Source organism: Diadema antillarum, unplaced genomic scaffold (assembly GCF_040938485.1).
Source record: "Diadema antillarum isolate AM-2024a unplaced genomic scaffold, OU_Dant_1.0 seq00000596_RagTag, whole genome shotgun sequence".
NCBI classification, from domain to species: Eukaryota; Metazoa; Echinodermata; class Echinoidea; order Diadematoida; family Diadematidae; genus Diadema; species Diadema antillarum.
In genome coordinates this window covers 7,450-33,216 of record NW_027271527.1, presented here as the reverse complement: position 1 = coordinate 33,216, position 25,767 = coordinate 7,450, and the positions used below count along the sequence as shown (strand labels likewise).

Below are 25,767 nucleotides of genomic sequence, written 5' to 3'. Positions count from 1 at the left end.
TACGTGTGTGCATTCTCGCTAGCAACTTTCTCGTGTTGGTTGTTAACAAAACCTGTAAAATTATCGACAAGTAGTGACGCTAAATGTATGTATAACACACAAGTGTTAGTCACGATGTCGTGTTGTGGATCTGCAAGAAGGAACGTCAAGGAAAAATATTTTTAGAATTATTTCAACAGCAAAGACAAGTGCCCTGGTCGCGCGCCCCGGTCACTGTGGACTGCTGACAGTGCTGTGTGTTGCATACATTGGGCTACCCAACAGTAACATCCAAAACAATGTCAATGGCAATGCTGGGCCTTGAGACAGCGTTTGTGCTGCTGGTCACCTGTGTGTTTGAAACGGCGACAAGTACTGGAACCCATCATCTTTACACTTTGCCACTGAAGAGAGCCCGAGAGATAGGTCTGGAAGAGATCTTTGCTGAATCGGAAAAAGACGTCTCAAGTATTAATGGGCAGAGAAACAATATTCGCGGTAGACCAGGCCTCGGCTATTATGTGGAAGTTGGAGTTGGTACACCGCCGCAGACGGTACAACTAACAATTGCAATAACATTCATTAACAATAAGGCCTTACAATAACATTGACAAGGCTTTTTTTGTTTGATTTTTGAATTGTAGGTGATACTAGTGATAGGCTAGACCTAACTAAAGTTAGATCTACTATCGTATGAGTATGACTATGAGTATGTCTTTGACAATGACATGTGATGAAGCATATTATGCTTGTATAAGTTGTAATTTAATTGATGTTAATTAAACTCTTTAATTTATTAATTTAACCCTTTGAACCCGAAAGGCCGGAATACCGGCCGCGCACAGAACGTTCAATTACCAACCCATTAACATTCAGAGAGGCTGCTCTTCCAGTCATCCGAGTGATGCAGCCTCCTGTTGGGTCACACATGCTCTAAGAAAAGATGCATGTTTTTTTTACTAGCACTATGCACCGTCACTTTTATTGTACATTAGTGACATTTAAAATCATCCTGTTCACCATGTCACCTCTCACTGACGCACGACACTTCTACCATCCCGGGATAGTTTCAAGGAACTGCTGAAAGGGATTACTACTTCAAGGTTCAAGGTTCAAGGTTCAAATACCCTAAAGGCCGGTATACCGGCCAGAAATCATGTGACTTTGATAACTTGAGTTTTAACTGTCAGATGACCCCCTAAATATGACGCCATCTCACTACAACGATGTGGAGAGATTCTTCGGTCTATACTTTCGTTGATTACGGTTTGGATTTGGGCAAGTCCAAGATAAGGTCCCCTCAGAAGGCAAAATTTCATCTTTGCTCAATATTGACATGTTTGGTATCATTTTGAAGCTTATGAGTTGAAGTTTTGATTTCCATGGAGGAAAAAATTATATTACGTAAATTTATGCAATTTTCAAGAGCTTCATTTGCATAAATGTGAAACACAGCGTTACGTATGGGACATTTATAAAAATTCATATTAATTCAAAGGAAAGCAAATGATATTTGATTAATATGTGGACATAAGAAGTTCATCAAATAGTTTAACTTGGTATGAAAATTTAGGGATTATGCAAATGATTATTCAAATTAGCTCGTGTCCTATCATGAGATGTCCCATACGTAACAAATTGAGGTCATTTTTTTAGGTTTTTTCTGAAATTGCTAAGGTTATATTAATGCCCTTTTGGAAAGTTCTAATTTATTGTTTAGAGAAATCAAATACCATAGAAAAAAGAAAAAACAGTAAAAGGAATATTTTTCATTAGGCATTGAAATAATGTTACGTATGGGACAAATGCGTTACGTATGGGACATCCCCATACATAATGCATGTGAATGCATGTAGCTAGCTGGGAAGGTCTCTCAGTACACAAATGGTCAATCATCCTGAAGAAAGCATCCCAACATTGTAGCTATTTTTTGAGTTATAGACACTTTAAACAATACATGTACTTGACTGAACAATTTTCAGAAAGAGGGAGGGGAAAATGGCAAAATACACAATGAAAAATCAGCATTAAAGGGATGGTATAGTTTTTTGTAGAAATGGGGATTCAGTTTTCAACATTTAATGAGATGATTGGAAACCAATTATATGAATTACTAAAGAGCATACAATCCTAAGACTAGAGGAATTCAAAGTTTAGTGATGAAGAGCAAATTTGAAATGGTTGTGATATAGATATTTAAAGTAAATATAAAGTAAAGTGATTTTTTTTTTTAATTGCAAGGATACACAAATTGTCCTTATTCAGGTTTCAATAATAGCCACAACAAAATTCATGGGTATACATACTGAGGTGTGACTCGTATCAATGACCTGACTGCTAGACAAACATCATATATCTACTTGATCACTGGGGTTCCACGCAGCAGGTATAAATTTATAAAAATTAATATTTCTTGTGTCAAGTTGTTTTTTATTGAAACGAAATGGCAAACTGCCCTTCATCAATGGAAGTAAACACTTTAAACTATTCAATTTTTCAGTAGTAACTATCCTGATAAAAATAGGGCATACATACTTAGGTTGGTCATAAAAATATAGAATATGATTAAATATGATTATGATGGTAAATATTTGGGAAATATTGTTCCCTTGTCAATCTGGATCAGTATTTGAGTAGTTTCAACTGATTCCATTTCAATAATTATGCAAAAATTTGTTTATGGGTATTTTGCAAAATTATTTTGCAAAATACCCATAAACATGTCTCTCCACACACTAAACGAATGGGGGACAAAGGGCATGCATACTCAGGTTGGTCGTAAAAATATAAAAATATGATTGAATATGATTAGGATGGTGAATATTTGGGGAATATTGTTTCCTTGACAATCTGGATCAGTATTTGAGTAGTTTCAACTGATTTTACTTCAATAATTATGCAAAATACCCATAAACATGGTTCTTCACACACTAAATGAATGGGGGACAAACTGTCCCATACGTAACTGTCCCATACGAAACACGTCATGTCTGTCTTTGATTAGAACCTGTAATTAGAGCTTTTTGCCTAATGACACGAAACTTACCTGTGATAATCTTGAATGTTGTGACTTTCATCACAGTGAGTTACAAGTTGTAGAATGAAATACTTTCAGAGAGTTTTGAGGTTGAAAAAAATGTTCAAAAAAACAAAATTTTTCTGGTCCCATACGTAACGGCACATATTTTCTTTTCTAGAATATAATTGTGAAGGTCATTTTTCTCCATTTTTTGCATGATTATACTTCTCCTAGATATCAATCACCATGATAAAGTTTAATATGATTAAAAGCCATTAACACTATTTTTCAGGTCATAAAAGTCTCTGAATGTCCCATACGTAACGCGCGTGTTATCTTGGACTTGCCCATTTGCAAGTTTTGAGCTATAAAAATGGCAAAAAGATGCTATTCTGCAGAGGAGGCTCGTGCGATAATCTTAGGAGAATCATCTGGTGATTATGAGGAAGCTATTGACAAGTCATATTATACAATGTAGTCAAAGCAGTGATTCTGAAGACGAAACGGACACAGATGATGAGCTATAGATGCTGCACAAGGTAATGTACAATCTCAGCCGGGTACCAGCGGGGTAATCAGCAGCTGGGATGCCGTTAGAGCTGGAGCTGGAGGTGATCATATTGGTGATCGTCGAAGTCAAGGGGGCGTGGCACAGTCAGGGAGTGAGGTTATTGTTTTTATAGCTAACATTACTATTGTTGATTATCATTATGATTATAATCATTATTGTCATACTGAGCTATTATTGCAGCTCAAATAAAATTGGAGTAATCATAACCACACTTCACAGACCTGTGGTTATTTGTTCTTGTTGTATTTCTTTTGTATGTATTACCAATGTATTCAGTCATTTAGCAAAATATGCTCAATATATGCAAATAATGCAGGGTGAGGGTCACGACCATCTCAAATAATGCGGGGTTCAAAGGGTTAACGCTAGGAATTTTATTTTGCAGTAGTTTACAACCCTGAGATGAGATGCACAGCATATTACAAAGATTAGATTGCCGGGTTAGACAGGAAGATCTAGTACATCTAGATCTAGCTGTTTGTCCGGAGCCAGCGGAGGAGTCTTTTTTTTTAATATTGTTAATTTCCTCCGTGTATTCTAGTAGGGGATTTCGTGAAGCCAGACGCAGTCTCCGCAGAACATACACAGTCTGTATCCCCAGTGACCAGATAAACAGACCGGTCTTTCGGTCAAGCCTATTTAATGGCTATGAGATGACCTATGGGTTCAAGAATGTAGCCAATACATGAATAGGAAGCGCTGAAATGAGTCACGTGTGCTTTGGTTATTCTAGTCCCATTGCACTGTGTGTTAAATCCTATTGCCGATCGTCTGTGCGAGCGGCGGCTCCTTTGAATTGCATGCATACGCGCTGTCAATCCTGTAAACAACTTCTAGTTCGGGCTCCCCGGCCTTTCTGCCCTTGTGCATAACATGTGTGGCGTACGTACGTACAATGTATACTCTTATACGTACAGAACAGTAGACCAAGCGTTGTGGGACCGGACGCGTACATGGAGTCACTTTGAAGGTCAAATCCAACGATTTAGCAGGTTAATTCTCACGCCGTTTTCAGAGTATGTTGTCTAGTAGGCCTATATGAGGAGTCTATAGTCTTTAAGGTAAAGGGTGCATATTCTATGTAAACTAAGTAAGTTTTCATGCGGGAACTTAAGTGTCCGGAAAACCCAACCCCCCATCATACTTATATGTGCGGGATTTCCGAGTGCGACGTGCGTAAATGTTTGGGACGAACATCTTCGGACGTCCTGACCCACAAAGGTACCTGAAAAACGCTGAAAAATGCTGTTGGTTTTCGAATTTTCGACCCATTTTATAAAACAAATGATGCACAGGATTATTTCGTGGCGTCTATCCTGTGCATCATTTGTATAACGTTACACTGTAGGTCTAACGTTAGTGGGGCAGTAGGCCTACACTGATCTCTTCTTCATTTAACCCTGGCCCCCAGGGTGTAGGGACTTATACAAAGTGTATTAACCAGTACCATATCATGTGTTGGGGTTGCTGGTGCGGCTAGTCTTCACATGAATAAAATAATGTAGTAATTTTGTTCTCTTTAAACCATTTGCTTTCAGCTGAATGTCCTGATTGACACTGGAAGCAGCAACTTTGCTGTGGCAGCAGCTCCTCATGAAGCCATCACCACCTTCTTTCAGAGGGAAGAGTGAGTAATAGTACATGTTCCTTAACTCCATTGCCCCTGCCCCCCCCCCCCCCCCACCTTGCCCCATAAAAGAGGAGAGGGTGCGGAATGAGTGCATGGTTTGTATAGACCTACTGTAAAATTGGAAAATTTTGCGGTGTTGAAATTTTTTGTGCAACCAGAAGCTACACGAAAATAAAAGCACACAAATATTTTTTTGCTTGCCATGTTCCAGGTTAGTTTATGTTTTGATTTCGCGGAATTAAAAACACACAAAACTTTTTTAATACTATATGGCAGAGCCCGAAAAATAACTCGCCCGAAAATATCCACTTCTACATGCAGTACAACCTGTGTGATAGCAGCTGTATGATAGTGATAAGGGCTTAGGTGTGTAATCTATGACAACCCAGAAGTATGATGAGTGTCTGCCTAGTATCTTGTTGCAGCCAATTTTAGATGTTGAATATTTCTAAGGGGTTTGAGGGGAATATCAAGTGTTTAAAAAAAGGTTTAAATACACACATGGTTACTGAATATTGTCAAAACAAAATTTTATTAGCGTTATGTACCTACACAAATGACCACTTTACAACAGTGACCATGCATCTTACATCCAACAAAGAGTCAATTCATGGTGGAAATTGAAAAAAAAGAGCTTCTACATGTAGTTCTATCAGTTTTTGTCAAGCCCACCGGAGGTGTGGGGAGACTAAGGGATCGCCTGCGGCGTTTGTCCGTCCATCGCAGAGACTCCAACTCTCCCGTTTTCGACGGGAGATCTCCCACCGAAAGCCCATTTTTGCAAAATCTCCCGTTCTCCCGTTTGAGATTTGATTTCTCCCGCCCTGGCTCTGTGTCTCCCGGTGGAAAGGATTTCTTACTTATTGCTATCGTATGTTGAAAAAATAAGCCTTAGATAGCACCAGAGAACATCTAGATCCCTAGGAACTTCGCGCTTCGCACACATCAACTTGGAGTCTCCCGTTTGCTAGAGGTTTCGGGCGGGAGATCTCCAGATCAGAAGGTGCTTGGGGTTGGAGTCTCTGCCATCGTCCGTCCGTCCATCCGTCGTCTGTCCGTAACGCTACAAAAACTTCAATAACTCTTTACTCTGGGCTTCAATTGCAATCAAACTTCAAGGGAAGAGGGGTCATACAAAGTTTCACATTTTACCAGAGAAGGTCACCTGAGGCTCAAGGTCAAAGCTCACAGGCAGGGGTCAACGAACTTTTAGAGTCCAATGTTAAGTTTTTATGGTGCATTTCTATTATGGGTCATAACTTTTGATCCATAACTCCATTTGTGACTAAACTTTGATGGTAGATGTCCCTTGGGGAGTGGATGATCACCACAAGGTCAAAGGTCACAAGCAGAGGTCAACAAACTTTAAGAGCCCAATGTTAAGTTTTTATGGTGCATTTCTATTATGGGTCATAACTTTTGATCCATAACTCCATTTGTGACTAAACTTGAGTGGTAGATGTCCCAAGGGGAGTGGGAGATCACCACAAGGTCAAAGGTCACAAGCAGGGGTCAACGAACTTTTATAGCCCAATGTTAAGTTTTTATGGCGCATTGCTATTATGGGTCATAACTTTTGATCCATAACTCCATTTGTGACTAAACTTGGATGGTAGATTCCCTTGGGGAGTGGATGGTCACCACAAGGTCAATGGTCACAAGCAGGGGTCAATGACCTTTTAGAACCCAATGTTGCATTATTATGGCACGTTTCTAAATGGGTCATAACTTTTGATCCATAGGTCCGTTTGTGACCAAACTTGGTAGATGTCCCGTAGGGAGTGGATGGTCACCACAAGGTCAAAGGTCACAGGCAGGGGTCAACAAACTTTAAGGGCCCAATGTTAAGTTTTTATGGCAAGTTTCTTTTTTGCCATAAATTTTTACCCTATATCTCTTTTTATCTGTTGTATCTCTTTTTTTTATCTGTTATGATCCCATGTGCCATAATGTGTCTCGCCCATTCGCGTACAAGAAATTGTACGCGAATGGGAGAGACACATTATGGCACTTGCCTTGTTAATGTCTGCAGCCTCAAAATTGAATTTGCTTGACCACCTCATAATAAGTTATGAAAAATCAAACATATTTTATATAAAAGTACAGGGTATACACTGTACAGTCGTATGTCTGCAGAAGTTACAAGTGTACATGTAATGTGCATAGTTAAGGGGTTCTGAATTTAAGAGCTTATTATGAAAAGTGCATAAAGTCGGTCATAATTGTGTCTGGCACAGATACTGTAAAACTCCGGGATTGTCAGATGAATCTGAAACTTGACATGCCGGTACATTGTATACTTGTTGACATTATGCTGTATTTTTGATAACAGTATTCCAAGTATCAGAGCTGCTACTTTGCTCTTGTAAACATTACATTTTGTATGTTTTTTTGCTCATTTTAGTTCATATTCATGTTCCTCATCTTGGTGGAAAGAATATAGAGAAAAGAATCTGATATGAAAAAGAAGAAAAAAAAAAGTCTAATTTATAAACATTCTTGAATATATACATGTACGGTACTTCCAATAACTGTAATTCAATGCCTCCCTACATATGAATTTGTATTGAAAAGTAAACTAAAAAAATTCTCAATCAATCAGTCATATACATGTTGAATAGCAGATGGTCACACTTGAAAAAAGATGGCCGGATAAACTCTGGATATAATGTTAAAATCAAGAATTATATTTCCATGAATTAGAGTTTTTTAATGATGAATTTTTCATACATTACTGTATATACAAATATGTCATGATGAACTGAGAGTTATTTTTCATTCTTTCCATTGGTTTGATATAAATCAAGTTCAAAAAGTCCCTATACAGTGTAGATGGATGGATCACATGCTTCTAATAGCCATGACAGATCATCATATATAGTGTAGTACATCAGTCATATTTTAAAGTTGCTATTCTGCCAAATTTCTTGGAATTAGATGTCCCAAGCAAAGAAAATTTAAAAAAAAAAAGAAATGTCTAGATGTTTGTGCATGCAGTTCTGTTTTTCTCTCTAGACTCCTCTTACAATCACATGAACAGAAAGTGGATTTATCATTAGTGTTATTTTAAATTCTATTTTTGTAATATAACCACTGTAAATTCTGATACACCCGTAGTATGTACGGGGCCTGGATGAGACATGTAGAATTTGTACAATACTTCAAGGGTCAAATTAGTACTACTACTACCAGGTGCCTGTAGCCTTTCAGAGAAAATGTACCGTGTACTTGCTGGCTGTAGTACCAAAATGCACTGTAGACAGAAAGTTTTGACAAAGCTATAAATCAGATTTGAGATAGGGGAACCGACATTAAGCTCAGTATTTAAAAGGATGATTGCATCTGTAGGGTTGCAGCAAATTATCTGTAGAGCTGTATTATCTGTCAGCTTCAACTCCAAAGCACAAAGACTTATTGGTAATCTCTCTACTGATAAAGCCCTCCAGCATTGTATGTTGTGTAATCTGCACTTTTTTTTTATGGGCCCAGGGTCAATGGATGGATGGAAGACCTCAAGAAAAGAAAAAAAGAAAAAAAGAAAACACTTGAGCAGGTGATCTATAGATTTCAGGGAGAAAAGCATCTTATAAATCTGGGCAACCATCCATCATTGCTTTTCTAGAGGAGTGCTGTTACTGCACATATAGCCCACATGGATTTTGTACTGGAAAAGCAATTAAATGCGTGTGTGTGTGTGTGTGTGTGTGTGTGGGGGGGGGGGGGGGGGGGGGGGGGGGAGTAGCTCAAAAATCGAGTACCGGTATGGTGACGTAGTGAATCCCAGATTGTGTCTGCAATACCTACAGTGTACACTGCAGCTTTAACTTTTTGATTTATTGTCAAAGTACACCACGTACTGTAGCTAGACACAGTGTATTATCCCATATTTCCTGAAAGAAAGAAAAAAGAACTTTTAAAGAGAAAGATGAATGATTGCTCTTTCAGAATTTGTCTGCTATTAAGATTATTATTGTACATTGCAGCTTTTGCTACACTTATTCATCAGTCCTACACTACCGCTACTTACAGTACCATCCCTTTAATCTTCAATTGCTGAAAAGTTGGTGTGTGACTGTACCTTACAATTACTACAGCCTCGAGATTTTCTCAGATGGACTTGTTATTATGCTGTTATTTCTTTTCTTTTCTTTTTTAATGCGTTCTTTTGATTGTTCATGGGGACTTTGGGGTAAGGCATGCCCATCTATGTACCAGCAAGCATGAACGTGTAATTTTTATTGGCTTCAAGTTGTTCATACACTGTATGTACAGTAAAATGTACATACAATGTGTGATGTACATTTACATTGTTTCTCTCATGTTCTCGGCATCTTTTGTCTGACCTATTGGCTGTGTTATTCTCTAAATTGGACAGATAGACATTGTGCAAAGTACAATGTAGAGCAAACTTGACTGCAGTCCCATCAGTGTGTCCGATCATAAAGTGCCATTTCTGGTTTAACAAGAAAGTTCTGTGTTCTTCTCATCAGCTCATCATCGTACGAGGACCAGCACACAGAGGTGAAGGTACCTTATACACAGGGGGAGTGGAGCGGCGACCTGGGACGAGATGTTGTCCAGATCCCGTCCGTCAATGAGACCCTCGTTACAGCAAACATCGCTGCAATCACCCAGTCGGAAGAGTTTTTCCTGAATGGCTCACACTGGCAGGGCATTCTCGGGCTTGCCTTCGCAGACATCGCACGGGTGAGGAAAGTGCCAAGTTGTTTCAGGCAACGTATAATTTATGTTTTGGTGGATGGAAAATGTTTACACAAAGTACCTTTGAATAAAACCCACAAGGCATAGTGAATACATAGGTTTGGATAATTGAGAGATTTACATTTTGCACTTATGCAGTTCCAATGGGTACCAACCCATGTGAACATTGTACCTGTTACATAGAGCTGAAAGATGAGACACAAAACTGTTCTCTGTGTGATTTTCAAAAGTAAATCTAGTCTAATGACACACTTTTATTCCCAATCTATTTTCTAAGCTGCAAGCTGACAGTACTTCAGCAGATGCATGTACACTGTACAGTGAAATTATTCATGCTGTAACTACTGGATGCATTCACGGACAGTGGCAAGGCTGAAAGGAAAATAAGTGTGTAGTCAGTGACAAATGATTAATACCAGATCACATATTGATGTACATATAAACACTCAAACGTGCTATTTAATTTCCGTAATGATGTGTTTTAGTTGGTCGTACAAAAACATCTACATGTAGCACTATGAAAATGTGTTTCTATCGTGAAGTGACAATAATCTAGTCATGATAAAAAGGGGAAAATTGGATACGATCCCTATGTGTGCTCTGCCCATGTCTGCTGCGCAGGAACTATGCAACACTAGAAGTGCACTACAACATTATAGTATAGGCATGTGTGTAAATGCCAAAAGCGTGACACCACTTGACCTCCGCCTATTGTGCAGGGGTGCTTCAGATCGCCTCATTCATTTGCACATAATGTATGGCAAGTGTATAGACCTCATCGAAGCTGGAATGTTAAATTCTTCTATACTTATCATTGTGATAGGGAGAGATGACTAATCAAATGTGGAAGAATTCCTAATGCATTTTACAACAGCAATTTATACTATAGATTTCCCAATTAAGATGTATTCCAAATGCAGACTTTTTTACTATGGAAGAAAAGTCATAGATTTTGTATCACATGTGATTGCTTCTAGTGCAGAAAAATCAAAACAAAACAAAACAAAACACAACCAAAACAGACAATATTTTCTGACTCAGTTTCGCCCAATGTGACTTATCATACATTACTATTGTTGCCAGGTTGAAGGTCACAGAAATTAAAGATTTTATTCAGGGTGCACAATGTGCAATTCATTGAAATAAGATGGAAAGATCCTGCAAAAGTTGTCATTTCAATTTTTCAGTTGGAAAACACATTCAAGCAAACACATTTTTCATAGGGTGGCTCATGAGATCAAGTTTGGAAAGAAACACCAGGACATGTTGTGGTACTACGTGTACATATAGTGAACAAAATGCAATTGGTGAGTCAATGTCTGAAGACATGATATTTATTATACAATAGGAAGGAGTAAAATCTTAACAAGATTTGATATTAGCGGTAGATTTTATGAATTTCTTGAGGCAGTGTTTACTGTTCATGTATGTTTCTATCTCCCTCTCTTCTTTTATTTTTTTTTTACTCTGTAGCCGGATAGTTCAGTTGAGCCTTTTTTCCACTCACTCACCAGACAGACTGACATCGCCGACATTTTTGCCCTGCAGATGTGTGGGACGTTAATGGCCAAGAATGACAGCAAAGCTGCGAATGCAACAGAAGCCCCCATCACAGACGTTATTGGCAGTATGGTGAGAGCTGTGATGTTCCTTGTATTTTGCATAGCAAGTGGGAAACTTATCACTAGACCTGTTTACACTCAAACATGTACCAAAAAAAAAAAAAGGATCCCTACCCGTTTCTTGGAAGAAAAAAACAAACAGACAAACAAAGATTAAAAGCTTGCCAAGACGTGCTTGGCAAAAGGAAAATCCGACACATGCAATGTGGATTCCGATAGATCTGTATGAGATGCATTGAGTATAGGTTGGTTGATGGCAAAGCTTGTTTAGATCTTGTAGGGAAAAAAATGTCCATAAATTTGGATGCATTAACTACCAAGCCAATTTAAACTCACTGCAGAACAAATGTCTGTTTACAATAGTCAGCTAGGTCAGAACATTTCATTTACATAGGACTGTGGGACAGATGCCCAAAGAATGTAAATGCCATTATATGTAGCTTTGTTTTTAATGCTTTTTCTCCCCCTCCCCCCACTTCTGTCTCTTTCTCTGTCTGTCTCTCCTCTCTCTCTCTCTGTCTCTCTCTCTGCCCCCCCCCCCCTTTTTATCCATTTTTATACCCCCGCCAAACGAAGTTTGAAGGGGGTATATAGGAATCAGCGGACGGTCGGGCGGTCGGGCGGGCGGTCGGGCGGTCGGTCCGTTGCAAATCTTGCGTCGCGAACTACTTCCTCAGTTTTCAACCGATTCCCATAAAACTTGGCACAGATGTGTGCCTTGGGTTGTAGATGTGCAAGACGTATTTTGTGACAGTACCCAAAAGTACGTTGCCATGGTAACGGCATATTATGGGCAAAAATGGGTACAAATCTTGCGTCGCGAACTCCTCCCACAGTTTTTGATCAATTTTTATGAAATTAGGTACAGATGTTCATCTGAATATGTTAATGTGCAAGACACATATTTCTGCAGTGGCAAAAAGTGCGTTGCCATGGTAACGGCATGTTATTGGTAAAATATAGGGCAAAATGCTTCATGGCAAAACTGCTTCATCAGTGTTCTTCCAATTCTCATGGAATTCATATTGAATGTTTGTCTTAGGATATAGGTCAGCATGACACATTTCTTGACAGTGACAAAAAGTATGTTGCCATGGTAACAGCTCACATATTATGAGCCAAAATGATGGAAAATTTTGTGTTGCAAACTACTTCCTCAGTTTTTGCCCAATTTCCATGAAACTTGGTACAGATGTGTGCCTTTGGTTGTAGATGTGCAAGACGCATTTTTCGACAGTACCCGAAAGTACGTTGCCATGGTAACGGCATATTAATGGCAGAAGATCAAGGAAAGATCTTGCGGATTTAACTACTTCCTCAGTTTTTTGACCAAAGCTTATGAAATGTTGTTTGGGGGGGGGGGGGGGGGGGGTATAACCAGTCGCTGTAGCGACATTTCTAGTTAGGATGTAGAATGATACTAGCAATGACAACACACATTTTGGAAAATTTCATTTTCATGCCTTTGATCACCCTGTTGCCCGCCGATAGCTTATTATTTTTTCTAGTAATTAATGCAACATGCCCAAACAAGAATCATTGTAGACATCTGAAGGGTTTATCATTGCACTAGTTTGACAATGTTAGAGTACAAACTTTAGTGACAGTGAAGGTTTCACATATTGCTGAATTATATGTTCAACATTCCCGAAAGCTTTAATGAGAGTTGGTGCAGGAACTGATATTCTGATGCATTTGATTCATAGACCACATTATTTGTGTCACAAGAAAAGAGCAATTACTGTACACATGCAGGCTCTACAAAATGTTGTTGATTGTTGCTAATTCTCTCTATGCTCTTAGGATTTTTTTTTTTTTGTATTTCTGTTTTTATTGAAAACTATAACATTTGCCATGAAACAAAGTACATAAGAATCATACCTGTGAAAGTATAATGCTCAATGGAGCATAAATGAACACACAACCAAGACTCTTAGGATCTTTTGAAGTCTCTCATTTTACCTATCATTCTTTCTTTCCAAATATCTGTTTTCTCTCTGCCTAGATCATCCATTTTCAGTCCCCTGTTTGTATAACTCTGTACATTGTTTGCTACTTATACCTCTTGTTTACAGTCTCCCTCTCTCTCTCTTTCTCTTCGGCAACCATAGAATATTGGAGGCATAGATCGGACACTTTACCATGGTGACATCCAGTATACACCAATCAGGAGAGACTGGTTCTATGAGGTCATAATGACAGATATGAAAGTGGATAACACCAGTCTCGGCATGGACTGCAAGGAGGTACACTGCCCAAATAAGGCTTGCATTCTAATAATGATAATCATTGATATGATGTATGGCGTCAAATCCACTCTGTAGAGTGCTCTATTATTTGTTATGAGTATGCTACTCAAACTTTTCATCTTTTCATGCTTTTTGATGAAAAAAAATCATTTTCGTTTAAAAAGCTCTGTTACCATGGCAACCGTTATTGCTATGAGGTCGCTGTGGCAGTCGGATATTGTGACTTTTAATTTGATTGAAGCGTGATACGTTTATATTGACTTATTTTGGTGTTTTTAGCATGCGTTTGTGATGTTTAATGAAGAACACATGTTATTTCTAAGAAAATAATTTGTTGCCATGGCAACGGCTAAAGATGTCATTTAGAAATGTGGCAATAGGTCGATTCGTGTTTGGCACCGACAAAATAAAGGAAATAGCTCAAAAATCTCACTATACAGAAATTTATCATCTATGGACATATTCTTGCTTTTCTTTCAATCAAAATGCTTATTTTTCTTTAAAAGGCAGCTTTTGTCATGCTGTTGCTATAGCAACGAAAATGATGTGAAATTAACAGTGGAAAAAAAGCTGATAATCTAGATAGTAATTTATGATAAATATTCCACTCAATCTTGTCATGTTTCCTTGCTTTTTCATGAAAAATATGATTTTTCTCTATAAATAGTTGTTGCCATGGTAACCGTCGTTGCTATAAGGTAACCATGACATTCTGAAAATTGTATTCTTTCTCAAGTGTAATTAAAAAGGATTCATAATGACATATTTTGATGTTTACATCATGTTTTTATGACTTTTAATGAAGAATGCATGTTCTTTTAAGGAAAATAATGCGTTGCCATGGCAACGGGTGAAGACGTCGGTTAGAAAAATGGCAACAAGTGGATTCGTGTTCAGCACCCCCAAAATAGGGGAAATAGCACAAAAAATCAAAATCTACAGAAAATTTTAAGAACATTACAACTCGCCGTCTACTATATGCACGGAAGGAAGAGAAAGTGAAGGAGGTAAAGAACATACAAAATTCAAAATAATGAGTAATCAAAAGGAGGCCTTAAACAGGAGTTGGATGAGTGTAGAGATCAAGCAGGGTGTAATTATGGAGTAAGTCAATGTTATACTGAGGAGCAGTGCCCTGAATGCAATGAAAAGTCAGCAGTAAACTCTTAAAAATAATGCAATCTTTGACTTGTAGCCAATGAAGTGATTTCAAAATAGAGGTAATGTGAGTGTGCTTCTTGGATAGTGTAATGATGCATGCTGCCACATTTTGAAGCCTCTGTAGCATGGAGAGCTGAGTTTGTGGTAAGTTAGATAAGACAGAGTTTCCAAAATCATGCCTAGAGGATATCAAAGCATGGACTAATTTTTCGGTAGAAATTGGTTCAAATATTTTCTAATGAAGCCGATATTGAGAAGTTGGTATCTTACAGTTCTACAAATGCTAGAAACTTGATGAGACGTACGTAGTCATATTACAATCTAGCATTACACCCAGGTTGCGACAGGTTTGGGACACATTAGTTGACATGGCAGAAAAAGAGATGGAATTTATGCCAATTTTACCTATGGTACTTTGGTGTCTGGGCAGTATCATACAGATATTGCCTTTTTCAGAGATGTAGTGTAACTTGTCATCTTCATGGGAGTTGTACAGTCGACTCTTGTTATAACGAAGTCATCGGAACCGGCTGTTTTCTTTCATTAAGTCGAAATTTCATTATAACCGAACAAATAAACAATTAAAAGGCACAGAGGGGATAATGTTGCAGCCTGAATTATATTTTGTTGTAACCAGAATTTCGTTATAACTGTGTTCGTTGTAACAGGAGTGCACTGTATTTTCTCAAAGAAATCATATTTCCCAAACGCACACAACACTGAGATAAGATATGCCTGTGAAGGACAAATGTAGTGCCAACATAGTGTAGACTGTCAAGTGTTGAAAACAACAGCAGATGAGGCAATGTTCACTCTGGTCCACATCAGCCAGTGCATTTTGTGTGCAGTTGTAGGTTTCTTGCAGAACTGTAGTGTTCTATGCATATTAGTAGCATAGATAGCCGGATGAGATATCAAGTACAAGGGCTGGCTAGCTTGCATTCTTAGACAATATGAAAAAAAATGGCAAAAAGTCCCGTTTGAAAAGGAAATTTAACATACTGCCCTGACATAGTGAAATAGTTAAAGTTGGTGAGAGAAATACACATTTGTGTTTTACCACATAGATACCTCACTACTCATCTAAATTTCCTTCTCTCATACCGGTACTAAAAGTTTGCAATGTTTTTATGCACTTCAAATTCTTAACATTTTAATATAACTAAGGATTCAAAGCAATTGCAACTGATTAACAAATTGTTGTACATCAATGTAAATGAGCACTGAATTGATCAGTGTTTTAGAAGTAGCCATGATAAAAGAAATCATGGGCGTACATACTTGAGCAGGATTCGAACCTACAACCTCCTGATCTCCAAACAGGCATCATCTCCACGAGACCACTGAGCTTGAATAATTTGGTATTAATTGTGATTAATAAAGACAGGCAACGGCAGCAAGACAACACTCCACTGCATAAGGCTTGAGAAAGTCCTCAGGAGAGGACGAAAGCTTGCCCTCTACAATTCAAGGTTGGTTGAAGCTCAGTCATTTAATTATTCATCATCCCCAGCCGATGAAAGTTTTTAGTATAATTTGGTATCTCTGTGAATAATGAAGACTGTGTGATGTGTATCTGTCCAAATTGACCTTTTTCTTTACAGTACAACTTTGACAAGACCATTGTGGACAGTGGCACAACCAACCTGCGGCTTCCAACCAGAGTCTTCAACCACACCACAGCAGCCATAGAGCAGTATGTAGAAAAGGTATGTGTATGTGCTTGTAGCTGGATACACATGTACCAATTTGTCCTCTGAAATACTGTACGAGCTGAAATTTTCGCGGTGGTTTTATTTTCGCAAATTTCGCAAATCGCCTTTGAACCGCGAAAATAACAACACTCCAAAAAAACAAAGTGCTAATAGCTAAGTTCAGTTAGACCCTCGCAACCGCAAAATTAACAACACACGAAAATGTCCTCCAAGTAGCAATTCGCGAAAATATCTGTACGCGAAAATTTCAGCTCGTACAGTACAGAGGTGTAGGTAGTCAGCTTTCAGATGCACAGTGACCCAGGTTGAAAGACCTATAGGATCTATAGATTATTGGACCACTAGAAACCAATAGGTCTAGAGGGCCACTAGCATGTGGGGAATGGTATGAGAGATCTGCAGAGTCTATGTAGGAATCTATGGGTCCTATAGTCTGTAGAGGCCTTACAGAAATCCTGTTGGGGTATAAAGAAATCATACACTATCAGGTGTCTGTTTCGGGACTTGGATAAGTCCTATAGTGTAGATGTTTCTGTGGGACCCATAGAAAGCCTATAGATAAAAGATCATGATCGGTTGTTTGTGTGTTTGCCCTGTACACTGTAGTCTAATGGCTTGAAATGGAGTCTCAGAATGTAGTCTCGCTGAGCCATGGTGTCTGTTGCTGCATTTGAGCACTCAAAAGCAAACCGAACCAATCAAAACTGATGCATAACAAACCATACCATGCATGATTCTGAGTGTTTGTTCTCTATGTGGAGAAAGCATACCATATGAGTTATTCTACAAGAGGTGTTACATGTGTTTTTTCTTCTTTTTTTCCCCTCTCATACATGTATAACATGCCTTTTTCTAATCCACAACTATTTTTAAAGATGTAAGGAAACAGTGGATAAACAGGAATAACAAAAACAGAGAAATACATACATGTACTTCATTAAAAACAAGGAAATTCATGAGAAATTAAAAAAGTAATTTCATGAGAAATTCAGTTTGATACCACAATTTGTTTTCCTTCATCTATGTACCACAAAAAGTATTAAGACAAAAAAAGGTGTCCATTTGATGCTTTATTTAGGGATTTATAGCTGAAAATCTGAGGCCTTAAAGTATCATCTTAAAGTATATCATAGTATGCATATACAGTGTATGTGACTTATAGAAAATCTAAACTGAGCTTTGACTATTAAAAGTACAACTGATACCTGGTACTTATTGATTCTCATCTTTTGTCAGCACATGCCAAGTGGACCGGACATTCCAGCCGACTTCTGGTCCGGCGATGTTCTCATGTGTCCCATGGACTTGACCCTACCTTACGAGCCGTTTCACTGGTTTCCCACTTTGACACTTGACCTGCAGTCGACGACGAAGGGTCAAGCTTTTTCCCTGGTCGTATCTCCTCAGGTGACTTCTCATTGCTTGTATAATATTGCATGACAGGGAATGGGACAGTAGAAATATTGCACAACCCAGGCCTCATGAATATAATGCCTTGTATCAAAACCAAAGCCCAAATTGTGGACATAGTTAAAGTAACGATATTTATAATGAAACACATCATTAAAGTTTGAGGAAAATCGGACAGTCCGTTCAAAAGTTACACATGTTTGTATGTTTTGGTGCTGTCATTGCTGGATAAGAAGACTACTATGCTTCATTATGTCATTATGGACAGCAATGTAAAAAAGAAATAGCCAAGAAGAATTCCACAAAGTGTCATTTGTAATTAAAAGTACACATTCCATCAACTTGTTAGTGACATAATTATGTTATTAAGGTTGATAATGATTCCCCCTGTTTTCTTAAAAAATGAAGAAAAAAACGCAAGTCAAGCTCACTTGAAAATATGTTGAATTTTTAAAATTCTTTCTTTAGTCTGTAGATAGCCAGTGGATAAACCGATATAACCTTATGACGGGATGGAACATCTGAACCAATACTCTATGCTGGTGTAACATTAGTGCAATGTGAAAGCAACTGCAGAAAGAATTCGGCAAAAATTCATTGTGAAGTACTCTATGCCTCAACTTGATACTGGCATAATGTAATGGGAAATATTTTTCTCCTTGCCTTCTGAGGAGAGGTTTTTTGGCACCCTGGGATACCAAAAAGAAATCTGGCACTTTGTTGAATTATGTGTTTGCTTGTTTTTTTCTTTAGTGCTCTGTGGAAAAAATCTACATTAAAAGAAAATCTTTTGAAAACTTGAAATTACTATATTAATCATCATTATTATTGTATAAATTACACTGGCATAAGTCTATAACAGGTCTGAATTAGTATCTTGAGATCATTATCACTAGGTGTTAAATATAGGCAGCCTTAGGCAGCCTCCAGCCTCATGGAATATGGCACCAGACCGTAGATATTTGCCCGTATGTCGGGAACAAGCAGGGGGTAACAAATAGTATCCCAGGATCTGATTGTACCCCGGGGGTACAGCAGGGTTCGTATGTTGTTGAGACTCCATATCTTTCTTGAAAACATGTCGAATTTCCAGGCAACTACTGCCCCTGTATTTGTTTGATTTGATGTACTGTATCGATGGAAGCCACTTCAGAACATGGTTGGGAATTTTTGTTGATTGCTACGAGTTTGTTGGCTCTCTTTCTAGTTTGAGTACTGTAAATGTTGATATTTTCGTGTGACTAACTTTTCGTGCTGAGCAGCCCAAAGACATTTTCACAGGTTCTTGAATTCGCGGTGCGAAATTGCCAACCCATTCAAATGTGCAGAGAAAATTAAAGAAAATGAAGATATTTTCGCAGGTTTTAGAATTAGCGCTAGCCAGAAGTAGCATGAAATACAAGAAGATTAATGTTACACGAAAATTTCTGCGTTAACAGTATGTGTGACATGACAGCATTTGTATGCAATTCAATCATTTCTCTTGTATCAATCACCACAGCAATACTTGAGACACGAGTATGACAACAAGGAGAAAAAGAATTGCTACAAATTTGGCATAACTCCCTCGGCAGACTCTGCAGGTAAAGTCAGTGATGCTTTCTACCAACCCTGTATTCTGCTTTCGTTTTACTAGAAGCAGAGAGATGGGAAAGGGTTATGAATCATAGCTTATGAAATGCACCAGACAGAGTGGCATACTTTAGAAAATTAGTTCAGAGCAAAAGTTATGAAAGTCAACTAAGAGAATGAAATTTGAGAACAAAAGAGGGTCATTTGTATGTTTTTCTCTGTTTTTCTTTTCAAAAAGACTACATTACTCATATTAAACGGTTTATTGCCACTTGGTCTACTTTAGATAGTCAATGTCCCAGTTCGTCTAAGACCACTATGGTTAAACTCATTTGGTCTACTGTCAGTTTTGTCTAATGCCCATTTGGTCTAATCCTCACTTGGTCTAATGCCCACTTGGTCTAATCCTCACTTTGTCTAATGCCCAGTTTGGCTAATTATCATTTTGTGTAATAACCAGATGGTCTAATCACAATTTTGTCTCCTTGGGATTTTTTCCCATTTGGTCTAGTAGACTGGGTACAGTATATGCCAAATATTTCACAAGGTTTTTATTTTCGTGAATTTCGCGAATCGGGTGCTATTCACAAAATTAAAGACATGCGAAAATAACAACTTTGATCCCAATATGAACGTGACGCACAGGTATACATTTCTCCGTTCAGTACAGTACTCCACAATCGCGAATTTAACCACACGCAAAATCGTCGGCAAGTCCTTTTCGTGAAAATTTAGACTTGCTAAATATATGGCGTATACAGTATATTGTATTAGACAAAATACTAAGTATGCAAAGCCCATCTGGAAGTAGACCAACTGGTAATGAGGCTAAAAAAGGGTCAGTAGATGAACTGAGTGTAGATGAAACGGGATTAGACCATGTGGGTTGAGACTGAATGGCTGTTGGGCGAAGTGGGAGTACACCAAGTGATTGATCACCATATTAAACTGTTCTTTCCCTCTTTTGTATGTGACTGCAATATTTGCATAACAGATGTCTTGTGATGTTGGACTAGGAGCCTGTGCATGAATGCAATCAAGTGAAATGTTTTGTTTTTATCTGGAAGTTCAATTGTCATAGCCTGATTACAAATGTCACCCTATTTTTTGTTTCATTTGCAGGGACTGTGATAGGAGCTGTAGTCATGGAAGGATTTTACGTCATTTTCGATCGAGAAAACAATCGTGTAGGATTCGCCAAATCATCATGTACAGGTAGAGTAAATGGAAATAAAAACAAAACAAACAACAAATCAGATTATTTCTTCATGTATTGTTTCCAGTGCATTGATTGTTACACACACATACAAAAACAAAGAAAATGTTTAGAATATACACTATAATGCCTAAACGTTGCTTGTAACCAGAACTATTAGAAATATTAGCTGAAAAAAACAGCCATTTTTAATGTTAAGATGGCAGCCTTAAAAATGATCTGCAATTTCAGGGGGTTTTTAACTTTCACTAGGAAAGTCCAATGATACGTTGAAAGTGTCCTATACTGAGACTTAACTTTCAGTAGGTAAAGCCAGTGATAATGCTATTTGATCTAATTGGTAGAAATGAGTTGTTATGATATTCCCTTCGTGCAGAGAGGATTTATGATCGATTCTTAGTGAGTGGTCAAGAACAGTGAAGAACTATGTACTTTGGCAGATACAATGTTTAAGGCATCCAAAAGGGCAGACATAGCCTAGTTGAATGTGTTGCTGTAAATGGTTCTTGTTTTGAAAGCATAGTAGTCTCTTTGTACTCGAGAGTTACTTTCCGGGGTCCCGTTTCATAAAAGATGTTAGGATAGCAACTCTTGCTGGAAGGACAACTTCCAATATCAACAGCCAATCAGGAAGCCGGATTCTTGGCATTACTATGACAATTGCCATTCCAGCAAGAGTTGCTATCACATCAACTTTGTATGAAATGGGGCCCTGATCTGAGCATACACTGTATTCTGTACTCAAACTGTACGTTGCCTTTTTTCCACAGATTCATGTGAAGCTGAGGAATCGTGTGTGCATCGCCCTCCTTATGTCTCTGGCTCCTTTGGCTTAGATATTGGTAAGTACTGTAAAATGAGGAATGTGCACATGCATTTTAATTTCGTGAATTTCGCGAGCGCCAAGATTCGCAAAATTAAAATGCACACAAAATTTGTTGTCTACGCTATATGAATTGAATGCAAGTGGCAATTCACGAAAATTTCATGCCACGAAAAAGGCCGTCTGCTCCAATTCGCTAAAATTTCATGCTGCGAATACATGTATATCATGTTTTACAGTACTGTAAAAGTGGAAATTTTCGCGGTGTTGAAATTTTCGCGCATTTCGCGCAACCAGAAACTAGCGCGAAAATAAAAGCACGCGAATATTTTTGCTTGCCATACGTTCCTGTGCGTGATGTCTTGATTCCGCGGAATTAAAAACACGCGAAACTCTTCTGACCAGGCCTAGCGCGAAAAATTAGTCGCGCGAAAATATCCACTTTTACAGTAGTTAAAGAACAAGTTCACCTTCATAGACATGTGGGTTGAGTGAATGCAGCAATATTAATAGAACACATCAATGAGAGTTTGAGGAAAATCGGACAATCCGTTCAAAAGTTATGATTTTTATGCCTCCGCCAACGAAGTGGCCGGAGGCATTATGTTTTCGGGTCGTCCGTCCGTCCGTACGTACGTACATACGTCCATCCCGTTTTGTTTTTGTCGATATCTCAAGAACCATGAGGTGGTTTTACATCAAACTTGGTATGAGGGTATATCCTGGGCGGATAATACTTTGTTTGGATTTTAGGGTCACGGGTTCAAAGGTCAAAGGTCACAGGTTATTTTGTGGAAAAAAAAAGGTTGAAAATTCATGTTTTTCCCTGTATCTCGCAAGTGGTTCAAGGTATCTTCATTGAACTTAGTATATATGCTTGTTCCAATGGGCAGTGATTATCTAGGGAAGTTGGGGGTCATGGTTCAAAGGTCAGGGGGTCAAAGGTCAAGGTCAACTCCTCAAAATATCACTACTTTCCTTATATTTATGCAATGCCTGAAGGTTTTTTTTTTTTTTTTTAACTTGATGTATGCGTGTATTACCCGATATATATTCTGTGGGAAGTTTCTTGCCAAAAGGTCAAAGGTCAAGTGAAAGTGCTGAATTGCACTTTTTCCTCCATATCTCAAAAGTAACTCAAGGTATCATCATGAAACTTACATATTTATGCATGTTCAACCTAACAGTGATTCTCTTTGGAACTGTGAGGTCAAAGGTCAAAGGCCAGGTTTAGATAATGCTATTTTCCCATTTGATACTGAAATTATACTTTCTCTCAATACCTTGAAAATTACTCAATGCATAAACTTATAAAAGGGTCAAAAGTCAAGTAAAAATCATCAGTTCCCCAAATACCTGCACTCTGACATTTTAATCATTCATCCAATTGAACCTAGTTCTAGGAAAGTGAACATTCAGCACATTTGTGGCAAACCTGTCATTTTAATATTTTGCCAATTGTGTGAAACTGTCATCACACATTGTCAAGACATTGTACTATAGACCTATTAGAAGAACCATGCATTATGGCGGAGGCATATCAGTCGCCGTAGCGATATATCTAGTTTGAAGTTTCTGCTCAGTCATGGCAGGATGAGAAGACTAATATAGCTGGTGATGTCTTATGAGTACAACTATATAAAGAAAGTATAAAGAAAATTCAAGATATTCTCACTTTTCTCACATAATAAAAGAACACTCGACTTCTCTCTTTCAGAAGGCAGGGGAAATAATATTACCCCTAACATAAGTCAGTAACAAGTCGAAGAAATGTGCACTTTATTCAAAAAGTCAAGTTTTATGAAATTCTCTTTTTATTTGCCTTATATCGTTGTAGGCATGTGACATCATACACTGTAGTAATCTTCTCCTCCAGCAGTGATTGCACAGATATTTTTAAAAATGTATAACCTTAGAACGAATTGTCAGATTTTCCCCAAACTTTCAATGATGTGTTCTACTAATATTGTTGCCTTCACTCAATCCACATGTATATAAAGGTGAACTTGTCCTTTAAGGGGGTTTCACACCATTTTGTGCGTAGAGTTGCATAGTGTTGTGTAGTGTTGCATGCAGTGACTACGCAACTCTATGTAACAGTGCACCGAGGGATGCAAAATAGGTATTCGAGATGTACACGAAACATTAAACATGGTTTACGTACATCTCGCGTACCTATTTTGTGTCCCTTGACGTAGTGTTACAAAGAGTTGCGTACTCACAGCGTTTAGTCGTGTAGTATTCAGTAGTCACTGAACGCAACACTATGCAACTTTATGCAAAGCCCAGTGTGAAACTCCCTTTAGGCTGAAAGACTTACTTGTTCTTCACTTTAATATGTTTTGTTTTGTTTTTTTACAAGAACCTCAGGGGTACATGTGCAGGATATAAACATACAATATTTAGGATGTCACAATGTTTGATTTGATTTGATTTGATTTGATTTGATTTGGTAATGGTTTATTGAAACAAACATGCAAAGTAGTAGCCCAAAGGCAAAATTATAATGCATCACATTGAAAAGCATATCAATGACATCAAACATCATACATTGTATGAACATTTTAATAATAACAAATACCAATAGTACATTAACATAACAAATATACAGCATCATATCAAAACGATAAACAGTTCATACCAATTATTACACAAAACATATTTTGTGTAATATTTTGTGTTTAGCTTGTTGTGCCATTAGGCCAGAAATGAAGCAGGCAGTGCGTTTCGATTGCAACTGTTCATTTAACAGTCATACTGTCTACCAGTAAAGAGGTCTGTCAAAGATTGCCTAGCCCCTAGCACCTGAACCATCCATGGTCCGAGCTTCACCAATGCATGTGGGTAGGTGTCCCCTGGTGTGTGGGGGTTGCAGGTGTGTTTAAAATGAATGTGTTCATTTCTATGTAGAGGTCATATAAACATACCTCCATCATCTTTATGAGTAAGATCCCTCCAGAGCTAGATATGTGATGTACCATATACGCTGTTTATTTTTGCGTACATATATTTTCGCAAATGAGGTCATGGACATTTTCGCTAGATGTTGTTTTCGCGAATTGACACATAGAGGCCGTCATAAGCGCGCTATTACCTCAGCGCATAGTGACATTTTCGCATGTTGTAAAATTCACGGTCCGACTGTGATTCCCGAAAATTAAACCCTCGCGAAAATAAGAGCTTATACAGTATTCATCAAAACCCTGTGCAAAATAGCCAGAAATTTTACATGGCTTGTAGACATTGCTGTATTACTACGATGAGCAAGTTTTCTCCAGAGGTGTGTGTTCGATTTGTCCAAAAAAAAAAATCTCAAATTAGTGAAAGGTGAAAGGAAATTGACATTACATCAGGCTTGTAGCCTGTAGGATGAAGTAAAGATATTAAGTACAACTGGTCCTGATATTCTGTTCCTGTGTGTGGATGGTCTCTTTTTGAGTATGTTTACAAGGCACTAGTTACTGGTATAGTCTGTATAATGAGGCAATCTTGTTAAACAGGGGTTTCCGTGTATGGAGTTGCAGCAATAGTTTGCCCAAGAGGCTTTGACAGCATCACTTGATATACCTTTTTTTTCCTGTTCCCTTGCAGACCCGGAAGACTGCGGGTACGTGCGGTCCTCGGGGTACAGCCCCGCCCTCATGATAACAGCCTACATCCTTGCTGCTATCTGCCTCCTCTTCCTCCTCCCCATCATCGTACTCACCGTCAACTACCAGATGAACCAGCGGTGCAAAGGGAGACGAGGTCGTGGGGTCGTCAGTCACTCCCGCCTCAACCAGGAAGTCCCAATCAATAACGAAACAGAAGCAGACGACCCCTGACAGCGGCGACTTTAATGGACATTTGGGTTATTTTGTCCTTGGTCATATTTTGCACTGAAGAAGAGGACAAAAGCCTGTGGTTATGATGAACTTTAAATACAAAGCCAGTGCATGTTTTGTGATCATAGTACAGTGCTCACCGCTTAATCGGAAGGGGTCGGGAGACAAGTTTTTCTCCCATTTAAGTGGTGCTCCCGCTTAAGTGGTGGCTGATACAGTACATGATTTGATGTTCTCAACATTTAACAGACCCC

General features: G+C 38.4%; 1 protein-coding gene across 1 annotated transcript; it reads left to right on the top strand.

The window, feature by feature from the left end:
• Positions 1 to 25,767, top strand: LOC139735736 (beta-secretase-like). Its single transcript, XM_071646484.1, has 11 exons — positions 1 to 533; positions 5,108 to 5,196; positions 9,690 to 9,906; positions 11,395 to 11,553; positions 13,655 to 13,789; positions 16,558 to 16,662; positions 17,905 to 18,075; positions 19,580 to 19,661; positions 20,773 to 20,865; positions 21,637 to 21,708; positions 25,281 to 25,767. Exons 1-11 carry the CDS (start codon positions 279 to 281, stop codon positions 25,511 to 25,513), a joined length of 1,611 nt encoding a protein of 536 aa, XP_071502585.1. The 5' UTR covers positions 1 to 278; the 3' UTR covers positions 25,514 to 25,767.

Bases quoted from the DNA above. Each gene is read 5' to 3' on its own strand.
- LOC139735736 (XM_071646484.1), top strand. From the start codon at position 279: ATGTCAATGGCAATGCTGGGCCTTGAGACAGCGTTTGTGCTGCTGGTC. The intron at 5,197-9,689 runs GTGAGTAATAGT...TCTTCTCATCAG, and splicing joins ACCTTCTTTCAGAGGGAAGA to CTCATCATCGTACGAGGACC. The intron at 21,709-25,280 runs GTAAGTACTGTA...GTTCCCTTGCAG, and splicing joins CTCCTTTGGCTTAGATATTG to ACCCGGAAGACTGCGGGTAC.